Source organism: Aspergillus wentii (genome assembly GCF_001890725.1).
Source record: "Aspergillus wentii DTO 134E9 unplaced genomic scaffold ASPWEscaffold_3, whole genome shotgun sequence".
Classification (NCBI taxonomy): Eukaryota; Fungi; Ascomycota; class Eurotiomycetes; order Eurotiales; family Aspergillaceae; genus Aspergillus; species Aspergillus wentii.
Window position 1 is genome coordinate 1,547,189 of NW_024467834.1, and position 11,796 is coordinate 1,558,984.

General features: G+C 49.9%; 5 protein-coding genes across 5 annotated transcripts; 4 read left to right on the plus strand and 1 right to left on the minus strand.

The window, feature by feature from the left end:
* Positions 1-1,906, plus strand: ASPWEDRAFT_50277 (amino acid permease GAP1; the record flags this gene model as incomplete). The annotated part of the gene is made up of 3 exons (XM_040837411.1): positions 1-295; positions 361-778; positions 844-1,906. 3 exons carry the CDS (start codon positions 1-3, stop codon positions 1,904-1,906), a joined length of 1,776 nt encoding a protein of 591 aa, XP_040690531.1.
* Positions 1,907-3,203: 1,297 nt separating this feature from the next.
* On the plus strand, positions 3,204-6,093 carry ASPWEDRAFT_109027 (GTPase-activating protein RGD2; the record flags this gene model as incomplete). Its single annotated transcript, XM_040828050.1, has 5 exons — positions 3,204-3,431; positions 3,497-4,643; positions 4,697-4,792; positions 4,851-5,036; positions 5,090-6,093. 5 exons carry the CDS (start codon positions 3,204-3,206, stop codon positions 6,091-6,093), a joined length of 2,661 nt encoding a protein of 886 aa, XP_040690532.1.
* A 93-nt stretch (positions 6,094-6,186) lies between these two features.
* Positions 6,187-6,634, plus strand: ASPWEDRAFT_431950 (uncharacterized protein). Its single transcript, XM_040835976.1, has one exon. It carries the CDS (start codon positions 6,280-6,282, stop codon positions 6,505-6,507), a length of 228 nt encoding a protein of 75 aa, XP_040690533.1. The 5' UTR covers positions 6,187-6,279; the 3' UTR covers positions 6,508-6,634.
* Positions 6,635-6,760: 126 nt separating this feature from the next.
* ASPWEDRAFT_67200 (AAA family ATPase CDC6) lies at positions 6,761-8,773 on the minus strand (the record flags this gene model as incomplete). The annotated part of the gene is made up of 3 exons (XM_040838886.1): positions 6,761-8,355; positions 8,408-8,665; positions 8,722-8,773. The coding sequence occupies 3 exons, from the start codon at positions 8,771-8,773 to the stop codon at positions 6,761-6,763; spliced, it is 1,905 nt and encodes a 634-aa protein (XP_040690534.1).
* A 402-nt stretch (positions 8,774-9,175) lies between these two features.
* ASPWEDRAFT_38510 (DNA-protein crosslink repair co-factor UBX5) lies at positions 9,176-11,495 on the plus strand. Its single transcript, XM_040834898.1, has 2 exons — positions 9,176-9,994; positions 10,057-11,495. Exons 1-2 carry the CDS (start codon positions 9,496-9,498, stop codon positions 11,139-11,141), a joined length of 1,584 nt encoding a protein of 527 aa, XP_040690535.1. The 5' UTR covers positions 9,176-9,495; the 3' UTR covers positions 11,142-11,495.
* The last annotated feature ends 301 nt before the right edge of the window (positions 11,496-11,796 follow it).

An 11,796-nucleotide genomic window follows, 5' to 3' on the forward strand; every position in this document is an offset into this window, starting at 1 on the left:
ATGGATAATTCGAAAACGGAAAAGGACATTATCGAGCCCCAGGCTGAGGCCACCCGCTCTGTCGATAACCCCCCTTCATACGGCGAAACAGAGGTCACCAGAGACAACATTGGTCGTCGGATATGGGACAGTTTCAAGAGAGACCCCAATGCCAGCGTGTCGCATGGAAAAGCTGGCGAGGCTGGCGAGAGCTTTGATGTTGAACACAATGCGGCGGAAAACACGGCTTCCTCGCCGCTTCAGCGTCGTCTGAAAGGCCGCCACTTGCAGATGATTGCGATCGGTGGCTCTATCGGTATGGCTTCATATATTTACGGTTGATGTTAATAGCTCGTGTGCTGACTAGGTTGCTTCATCTAGGTACTGGTCTGTTTGTTGGTTCGGGATCCGTCTTGTCCACTGGTGGTCCGGCTTCTGTTCTCATTGCGTACGCCTTGATCGGTTGCATGCTCTACTGTACCGTCCACGCACTTGGTGAAATGGCCGTTTTGTTCCCCGTTGCCGGTTCCTTCGCACACTACTCGTATCGATTCATCGACCCTGCATGGGGTTTCGCTATGGGTTGGAATTATGCTTTGCAGTGGCTTGTTGTTCTACCGCTCGAAATTGTCGCCGCCTCAATGACCATCGATTACTGGCACCCAGGCGTCTCGAATGCCGCATGGGTTGCAATCTTCTGGGCCTTGATTGTCTCGATCAACTTGTTTGGTGTCAAGGGTTACGGTGAAGCTGAATTCGTCTTTTCCCTCATCAAAGTCATTGCTGTCATTGGCTTTATGTGAGTGATATCCGACTTGAGGCCTATATTTCTCGTAATGAACCATGTCGCTAATTTTGTCCCAGTATCCTTGGTATTATCCTGAACTGCGGTGGAGGCCCGCGGGGCGGCTATATTGGTGGGAAGTACTGGCAAAGCCCTGGTGCCTTCAACAATGGTTTCAAGGGTCTTTGCAGTGTCTTTGTCAACGCCGCTTTTGCTTTTGCTGGTACTGAACTGGTTGGTCTTGCTGCAGCTGAGACTAGCAACCCCCGAAAGTCCCTTCCGACTGCCGTAAAGCAGGTGTTTTGGCGTATCACTCTCTTCTACATTGTGTCCCTCACTTTGATCGGTCTGCTCGTCCCATACGACAACGAACAGCTTCTTTCGGGATCCTCTTCCGCTGATGCTGCCGCATCCCCATTTGTGATTGCAATCCAAAACGCGGGTATCTCTGGTCTTCCCTCGGTCATGAACGTGGTCATTATGATTGCCGTTCTGTCTGTGGGTAACTCGTCTGTTTATGGCTCTTCTCGAACCCTTGCAGCTCTCGCCGAGCAAGGCCAGGCACCCAAGTTTTTGGCATACATCGATCGCAAGGGTCGCCCTATGTGGTCCATTGTTGTCGCGTCGGCCATTGGCTTGCTTTGCTTCCTGGGTGCATCTTCTAAGCAAAAGGTCGCTTTCGAATGGATGATGGCTATCTCGGGTCTTTCGTCTATTTTTACCTGGGGTTCTGTGTGTCTCGCCCACATCCGCTTCCGCCGTGCCTGGAAGGTGCAAGGTCATAGCCTGGATGAGTTGGCGTTCCGCTCCCAGCCCGGAGTTATTGGCTCGTGGATCGGGTTTGGCTTCAACTGTCTCGTCCTGGTCGCCCAATTCTGGGTTGGTTTCGCTCCTATTGGATACGCTGACATGAGCACCAGCGAACTTGTCTCTGAGTTTTTCAGTGCATACCTGGCAGCTCCTGTGGTCTTGGCCTTTTACATCCCCTACAAGATCTGGTACAAAACCCCATTCCTCCGTGCCAAGGACATGGATTTGCAGACTGGCCGCCGCGAGCTGGATATCCAGCACCTCATCGAGGAGGAAAATGCCGAAAAGGCAGCATGGCCTGTTTGGAAGAAGGTATACAAGGCTTTTTGTTAAAGACAAAGTAACCCTTTTTTTCTCTTTTCACATTTGAATTTTATTTGCCGTGTTTTATGATGAACGTTTCAAAAAGAACTCGAGTCCATAGGGGGGAGTTGCAATTCCATGTATTTATTATGCATCGGGATTGGGCAGGCTCATGCACTTTAATGACCGACTATGGATCTTAATGAAGAACCCAAATCTTAAAATAACATCTGAAATCATCGTCTCAAGATAATAATAGCCGGACTATGTAAAAGGCAATCTTCAGGAGAACTTGGCAATGGGCCGATCTTCTATGTTTATCTCCAGCCTTGGCGTGTTTGCAACCTGAAGATCCCCCGTTCGAACAGGCGTATTGCGTGTACCGAGGCTGTGGGCCGCCGTAGCCACCATACCACATCAATCTTACCACGTAAGCCCCGGGGGTATGGGAACTGGTATTTAAGCGTAATTTTTCACGGCGCACCCAAAAATAGCGATACGATGGGCCAACACGTGAGGATGAGGCGCCAACGGGCCTAGTTTCAGGTTGGTAATATTACTAGGAGCCATTGAAATGCCGGCGCCCAAGATTGAGACGGCCGCTTCTTTTGCTGGGATCTCGGCCAACAAGAAGAATCGAAAACTCCCCGTTGGACCTTTCTACCTGTCATTGATTCTTCTTCTTCTCCTTGCTGTTGTTGTTGTGTTGTTGTTGCAGAACTGCAGGACAGAAACCACCCTTTTTCCTTTTCTGTTCCCCTCCCCATCCTTCATTTGCTTTTCTATTCTCTTTCCAGTCCTTTCTTACCGCCCGTCCGGCGCTTCTGCTGCTCGCCCTGCCTGCGTCCTGTGTCTATTAGCCGCCCTCGCAGAGGTAGATCCCCCGGGGGGCCTATGCCTACTACAAGCCGATCCGTATCACAGTAGGATTCGCCAAAGGCTTGGGTCGATATAACGTTGTGAACGAGGCCGGTCGCTCATTCTTTAATATACCGGGGTTACGATTTCTCTCCCTCCTTTGACCTCGCTTGCGCGGTGTGTGGTGTACAAAGCGCCGCTCGGACTTTGCAAAGCAACTCCGGTGGCAGGCAACGCAACGAAACGCTCTCTCGCTTTCACAGCATTCCATTCCTGAAACAATCCCCCTCCCTCCGCAGTCCGCACCTACGAAAATTCCGGGCCAGTGAATCACAAAAGAAAGAAAGGAAAGAGCCTTAACGGTCAACCTCTCCCCCATTTCGAGTCAGTTTTCTGTGTGCTGTTTATATTTGGGATCGTTACGGGGTATCTTGTTTCTGTTTCCTTGTTTCATTGTTAAACCGTCACAATGGTTGGCTTTGCGGATTCGTTCTGGACACCAGATTATGCCACTGGTCTAGGGGTGCTCTATGGCAAACTCCAGCAGGGTGTGGTGGAGAATAAGCAGATCCTGACAATTGCGGGCATGCGTGCGGAAGCCGAAGATCAGTATGGGTTGAAACTTGGAGACATTGCACCGAGTGTAGATCGGATGACAACTGGATTTGCTAAGGATGATGGGGCGAGTGTGAGGAAGGTGGGTGTCTTATGTGCTAAGCTGAGTCTTATTTGAGATTGCTGACATTGAGGGGAACTTGGCAGGCATATGAGGGTGTTCGCACGGAAATGGTCGAGGCGTCTAGGAATCATCAGAAGATCGCTTCCAATATCCGGGAACTCGTTGTGTCGCCGTTTCGACGTTGGTGCGATCAGCACGAGGCTCGAATTGCAAACTCCCACGATGATCTTCAGGCCCGCATTAAGGAGCATACTAAGCAGGTGGAATTGGTCAAAAAGCTGAGGAGTCATTATTTCAACAAATGCCGTGTGGTGGAGGATCAGGAAGAGGAGAATAAGCTTGCTTTCCAGGCTCCTGAGACCAGCCCTAAGCCCAAGCCAACTCCTAAGATTGTCTTGCCGGATGAAGAGACCCCTGATGAAGAGCCGGTAGAGATTGGCGAGCGCATGTACCCTCCCGAGGAGGTTAAGAAGCTCCTGGTGCACATGCTGGAAAACATCAAGGTGGGAGAAGTCAAGGTCCCCATCATTGGAACCTACCAGAACACATCAACCGGTGCCGATATTGTCGAGTATACTCAAAAGTTCATGAATGCGAACAGCTTGACCTTGTCAGAGAACATTGGGCAAGATCTGGTCGACAATGGCTTCCTCCGTTTGGTGGGCAACATGGGCAACACATTCGCCAACAGCTCGAAGATGCGCTACCAGTGGCGTCCGAGAGTTTTCCAAATCTCTGGTATTCCCGAAAAGAAGAAGCCTCTGATGCGTGTTACCTCCATGGCCAACAGCGAGGACGGCAGCGAATCGCCCATTTCGTCTGTTTCGGAAATGTTGTCAGGCTGGAACCCTCTCAACAACCCGTATCCAAATGAGACACCGGCAGAGAAGCTGCGCAGGGAAGCACATGATGCCGATGAGCGATACAAGGCCGCTGTGCGGAGGCTTGATCAGATTCGATGCAAGCTTGAGGAGGAGGTTGTGGAGAATCTCCGCTTCATGGAACAGTGTGAGCTGGATCGTCTCAAGGCGATCAAAGCTGTTGTCCTCGACTTCTCCGGCGCAATTAGCAACGTCATTCCCAACTTGCAAAGCACCGTGGACCACATGATGCTGTACCAGGAGACAATCCAGCCTCTGGGAGATCTTAGATATCTTTTGGAAAATTACCGGACTGGCGGGTTCGTGCCTCGAGTCCAGGCTTATGAAAACTACTATGGCTCTGTTGAAGGTACGGCTTTCGTCTTGATTTTCCACTGAAATTCTATTCGCTAACCTTTGCAGATCAAAATTTTGGTGTCGACCTGGAAGCTAGAGCGCGAGCAGACCGCAAGCGAGTGCCTATCCTTGTAACTACGATTTTGACCTACCTTGACAACCGTAAGATCATCTGCCTTGAGATTGCGGTCTTCACACTGATGCTGATCGATCACAACAGGATACCCCGAACTTGAGGGCGACGAAGCACGACGTGCAATCTGGCTATTCGATGTTCCCTTGGCGGCAACGCACAGTCTTCGCAATGCGTTGAATAACAGCAAAACGGATTATCACGAAGTGTTAGAAAAATACGAGATACCCATTGTTGCAAGCGTTTTGAAATTATACCTCCTTGAATTGCCAGGTTCGTTTGAGATCAACACGGTTGGTTCATTTCAATACTAATCTTCAATCTAGATTCCCTTGTTTCTTCTCAAGTCTACGAAATTGTTAAAACCATCTATTCTACAACCGCTCATGAGACCACGGAAGAGGGACGGATCAAGGTTCTACAGAGCACACTTGGGCAACTCCGTCTCAACAATATTGCTACGCTTGATGCCATTATGACCCACTTTACACGCCTGATTGATTTAACATCTGCCGATGAAGCGTTCGTTTCTACTCTCGCCCAAGGATTGTCTCAATGCGTTCTCCGACCTCGTACGGAGAGCAGCCTCACGATGAATGAGCGTCACAGCTACCGTCTGATCCGCGACCTCTTTGCTCATAAGGATGCCATCTTTGGCGAGCTGAAGCGTCAGTCGAGTGTCCTTGGACTTTCTACGACCAGCAGCAATCGTCCTCGTGCCATCAGCACAGACGAGAGCAACCGCCGAGCGGCCATGGAGGCCCGTAACCGTGCTATTGTCGACCGCAGTCGTGCCAACAGCCCTCACCCTCCTAGAAAGCACCGTCGCGACCGCTCCAGTGGTGCATCGGAAACTAGACGATTCCCGATCAATGTCACCAGTCCGACTGAGCGACGAACCAACACAAGGAGCAGTCTGGACGTTCCCATCAACAGCGAGTCTCCAACGGGAACTGATCAGCTATCGAATGTCAACATCCATGCCGCTGAAGCTGCCACTAACGGCACATCCAGCGAGTCTCCAGTCTCTGCTGTTGAGAGTGTAAGTGTCTCATCGGGTGCATCTAGCCCACCGCCAGTGGCCACTACATCAGAGGGCTCTCCTACCCCCACGCCTACACCGGCTGCTGTTTCTGGTACTGCGGACAGCGGGAAGCGCAGCTCCATTTCTCGCCCTACTGCCCGTTATAACCGCAAGCCTGGCCTCGGTAGCATCTCCAGCTTCTCGGGTGTCGCTGGCGGAGCTGAAACAAACAGCAACCGGAACAGTCTGGCAGAAAGTGAGCCAAAAGGTGTGACATTGGAAGACAAGCCAATGGATGATGATTAAACGGCTTGACCAAAATGTCCTTTTTCAACGTCGACATGGTTTGACCGGAATCAAACCAAAATAAAAATTCAACAAGAATATACACGCACATGTGCATCCATTTCTGTGTTTCCAGAGCAGGAATGTTGTATGTTTTGTACCTCGCAAACAACTTTCAGCAGGCCTTGTTAGTTGAAAGGGTTGGTGATGAGTGGCGCGAGCCCTATCATCTTATCTTTTTTACCCCCCCCCCCCCCATACCCGATTTTCATATATCCTTTCTTCTCTTTTGTATGCATAGTCTGTTCTTACATGTTGTTCCCTACTGTTTATATCTTTGATTCCATTCAAAGCGACTTGATGGGGGTTTCTTTCTTTTGTTCTTGTTTTCGACTGTACAGCATCTCAACTTATTATGAGTTCCTTGGAATATGATAGATTCGCCATGAATGAATGGCCTTTTGTTCATTTTGTTATACATTCATTGATTTCGATTTCACTTTGCTGTAATCATGTCCTTCAAAACACTATGTTGCGCCCGTATCCAATGCTCGAGTAACGCTAGACACCAAACAAAAAACTCACATGGACAAACGCCGTACTTGATCGCTGTTTAAATCCATCCTTGAATGATTTCCAAACTCCACAAATAATGCTGTACGCTTTCAAAAACAAGGTCCCAATAGTATCAGAGTCCTTGGCCCTGAAGCAATCTTCTCAAGATACCTTCCCCTGGGCCTGCGATTTGACTCTCGATCTCCTTCTGTGTAACAAAGCAAACAAGGCCCTGTTCATCCATGCCTTTTCTCGGCGTCAATGGTCCATTACTGGACTTCGAGGGGGTGCGTCTTATATCTGAGCCACCAGCAACAGTGCCTCCTCGACCACGACCCAGAAATTCACCCACTAGGCCCATAGTCTCCAAGTTGCTGACGACATCTTTGAATTCGGTGGCTGTGAGAGGATGTAGGATATTGTCATTTCGACATAGGGCGCAGTAGGTGTCAAAAACTTGCTTGATAGTTGGTGCCGAATTTTTGGTCTTTGACGGCGTAGCCGGCACTTCACCCTCGCGGCGTTTTCTGTCGAGAGCGATCAAAGCACAGATGGCTGCTTTCTGTTGAAGATTAATGCCCTGAAGTCGTTGAACAGTGCCTTGTCCGAAGGCAGACGAAGTAATTCGTGCTACATGTGCAATACTGGCTCGTGGCGCGGTCACGGCTGTATATGTCGACGTAGAATTCTGCTTCGACGCTGGATTTTTGGCAGACGAAAGATTGTTGTTCTCCACCAATATGGTTTTAGAAGGGCTTGTCGGATCTGCGTTCTGTTTCTCCAATTTCTGTAGTATCTCGTGCTCGATGAGATCGATGGCGCGTTTGACGAGCTCGAAGGCTTTTCGTAAATCACCTGTCTGCGACGCTACCTTTTTCGAACAAAGCTGTATTGCCGCGGGTTGGATAAACGGAACAAAATTAGCTTCCACGTCTTGGTCGGAAGGGAGTAACGACCGGAGACGATTTGTGATCACAGTTGCGATTTGGCTAGCATTGTATGGTAGAAATGGAAGTAGACGGGGCTTCAAGTTCTTCGCCTTTAAACGTGGCAGGGATCGATCTGTCAGGTCGAGAGCATTGGCAATTCCGATAAGCATGAGGCTTGACTTGCTGTGTAGCGACCACTCGAACAACGACTGGAGGACTTCAGCATCTGAAGTGAGAAGATGATCTATTTCATCGAGAGTGACCAAGAAAAAATCATCGGTTTTCTCGTCTGGAATGAACATTGCCTTCAATCGATCTGCCTCGCTCTTTTTGAAAACTTGGGTGTCGTCGCAAAGATCCTCGATCAATTTGCTGTATACGTCTCGCGCACTCCGCATGCTCGCGCAGTTGACATGTGTGGCCTTGACAGATTTGAGGTCCATATCACGACACACCTCCTCGACCAATGCACTTTTCCCGGTACCCGGAGGTCCACTGACATACAAGCAGTTTCCTTCGCGTAATTGCACGCCATCTTCGATAAATGAAGCCAGCTTTTCCCTTTCTGTATCACGGCCGACTAAGCGACGGGAGTTTGCGCCACGCGCGAATAACTGCCTGGCTTGGGTGTATACCGTTTGTGTTGTGGTCGGGGTTGAGATTTGTCGAGGGGTGCGCGGAGTTAAAGACACCCCTCCAACCTGTACTCTGTGCTTCGGGGTAGTTGGAGGAGAATCCAGGGCATCTCGAAATCGGGACTTTGAAGGGGTCTTGAATTCAACAGGCTTTGTGTTTTCATCTATACACATAAATCAGCCAAGACTCAACACTATTATCCCTTCAGACCTTACCATTCACTGATTTGGAAGTCCGGAAATGACCATTTATCTTAGTGGGAGATATGGGTTGCTCATCCCGAACGGTGTGTTTCGAGCGTCCGTTCTCGGCCGGAGGACTCTTGACGTTGCCATCATTCTCTTGCTCGATCGAACTGCTGTTTCTTGTCCTTGACCGGAGTTGACGTGTGGAAGGTACAGGCGGCTGGTCCTCTTGCTTGAGGATGCGAGGTTTTTGCACTCGGCGCTTGCTCGAAGTTCGGACAGGTAGTGCTGAAGTCAAGAGCGAGTCAGCGAGATGGATAAAAACTGGGAAGCAACAACCATACCTTCTGCTTCAATTGCACCACGTTGACGCTTGCCTAGAGCCGTGGCTGCCATTACGATACGTAGACCTGAATGAGATTCTCTGTGGCAAGAACGACGTGGAGGAAGGGGGATGCCACTGCCTTTAGTTATGTTGAAAGTATCACGATGTACCTGGCTCTATCCCAACGCGGCTTAATTAATTCCTTTTTAGTCGCGACGCCGCCCGGCGCGTCTGCAAATTCCGCGTCGCGTGTTCATCTTGCCGGAACAGGCAGGTCACGCGGGGATCGAGTGGGCGCCAAATATGGGCAGCCACAGCACCAGTTGTGCATTTTCCAATAACTGCACTGTATGATCCTATGAGCCGCCGTATGGGGCCCGTATGCAACCAGTAATGATACGTTATATTACCACCTGCCATACCGCTGGATTACACACGGAGAATCTGATTATCCCACCCAATCCATGACAAGTGCGTCACTGCTGCCGGATGATCACAATAGACTCTTTCTAGCTATCGAAATACTTTATAAGCGCCCACTTCGACTGTATCAAGGTCCTTCGGACTCGACCTTGCTTGTTCTTCATTTTATAGCGATCTAATCCATCAGTTATCTCGCTGCCAGCTTTCTCTTTTCGCAACAGCCTTGTACTCGCGGTTTGCAGCTGTTTGCATCATCTCTGGAGGATTCGCTATTTGCAATAATACCTAATCGCCCACACAGTGTACTAGCATCCCACTTTACCTATCCTTCACTTTTTCAAACCAGGAAGCCTTTACCACATTGCCCACCATGGATGGCGATGTAGTAGCTCAGTTTACTGAAATCACCGGCTCCAAACCGGAGCTGGCAACTCAGTATCTACAACTGACCGATTTCAATATTGAGCAAGCAATGCAGCTTTACTTTGAGAACGGCGGCGCACCTCTAACTGAAGAACCTTTGCCGTCGACTTCTGCATCCCAGGGTGGCCCCCGCACAAGGGGATATGAGGACCAGTCGGGGGTTGTCCACGTCGATTCCGATGACGATGTCGCCATTGACGAAGCACGATCGGCACCTAGTAATCCACCGACGCATTTCGAAGATGATGCTGCTATGGCACGTCGCTTACAGGAGGAGATGTATGGTGGTGGTGGCGGAGGAGGCGGAGGTAATACCGATGATGATGGCGTGCGGGCTCCTATGGCACGTACGACGGAAACGCTGGTAGGGCCCGAGGCGGATTTCGACGACGGTGATATGCATGCCAGTATTCTCGGTCAATTGCGGGCCCGCCAGCAACGAGGAAGTTAGTATACACCGTTACGCTTTATTTCAATCCAGTACACTAAGCTGACTGCATGTGATTAGATCGACCGGGTATCTTCAACCAGAGAGATACATCGTCCATTTGGGCTGGCGGTGCTGAAGCTTCCAGCCGTGATAGGCTCTCAGCAGCTACAGGGGGTGCTTCTGATTCCTCGAATAAATCGAATATGCTTGCAGAAATGTACCGACCACCGTTCGAAATAATGTCGAGGCTGCCGTGGGATTTGGCTCGCCAAGAAGGCCGTGATAATGAAAAATGGCTTCTGGTTAACATCCAAGATTCGTCCGTATTCGACTGCCAGGTATTGAACAGAGATCTGTGGAAGGACCCTGCAATTCAGGAAACGGTGAAGGAACATTTCATCTTTTTACAATATTCCAAAGATGATCCTCGTGCTGCGCCATACCTGCAGTACTATTTCCAGGCAAGCGACATTTCTGATAACTATCCTCACATTGCTATTGTCGATCCTCGGACCGGTGAGCAGATGAAGGTCTGGTCTGGTCCACCTTTAATTAAGCCTGCCGATTTTCTCATGCAACTTCATGAGTTTCTTGATCGATACAGCTTGAAGCACAATGTGCGCAACCCTGTGGCAAAGCGCAAACCAGAGAAGAAGGAAAAGAGTATTGATGCAATGACGGAGGAAGAGATGCTGGAGATGGCCATGAAAAATAGCCTAGGCGAAGGGGCGGTGCAGCAGCAGAAGGCCGAAGACCCCGATGACCTTACTCGCAGCACCGAAGATGTCAAAGGCAAGCGCAGAGCTGTTGATGTGGAAGATGCCAGTATGACAGAAGCAGAAAAGGAGACCGAAGCAGAACCTTCCCCGTTTGCCTCTATCCCAGAGGATCGGCCACACACCGAACCCCCCGCCGACCCTGCCACAACCACACGCATCCAGTTCCGCCATCCGTCTGGAAGAGTAATCCGACGTTTTGCTGTGTCAGACCCTGTGCAACGCATCTATGAATGGTTGAAAGCCAATCCGCCGCTGGAAGATAAGTTAGGCGTGGAATTTGATCTCAACGCTATGGGCCAGAACTTGATCGGCCAACTCGGTACCAGTATCGCAGATGCTGGTTTGAAGAACGGCACCGTCATGATAGGATACATGGAAGACTAAACGATCGACTCGGTTACTTCTAATCACGGATACGATAACTATGGACTTTGCATTTGAACAGGGCGTTAAATTTAGAGACACACAGTCCAATCCTGAATGGTATGGGCTGCGTCTTTATCGATTTCTTTATTTGCCTTCTACATTGGTTCCTGCATACTATAGATCTCGATCACTGATGGCCATTGTACATTGGGCAGTATCTATGGTGGACTGAGGGCTGGAGGGGTTTAATGGAGCTGGGGTATCGGAGGGGCTTTCTGCTATGCTATCATGAAGAACTATTTAGATCTGGAAGATAGCCTCGAGTTCATAGAATACAGCGTGATTCCATTTTCCTGTCTCTACAGCCTCTCCTCCGACTTTATGTACTGTCTCACCGCCGGGAGAAACCGCCCCGTGACTGGTGCGGAGATATCGACTCACCGCCTGGCAGAATAAACCCCGCGCTGCCCCAATCACCAGGTTTCCTGGGTGCCGCTGGAGGATGCAAGGGAAACAAACACCTCTTCGTCTGCCAGATCTTCGCAGGCCCTTGCTAGCTGAATATTGATTACTTGAAACTAGCCAAAAGCAAGGATTGAAAACAAAAAGGATATCTTCCAAAAGAGAGGGCTCTGGCCCAGTGTGTCGGAACACTACTCTTTTTGTTAATGGC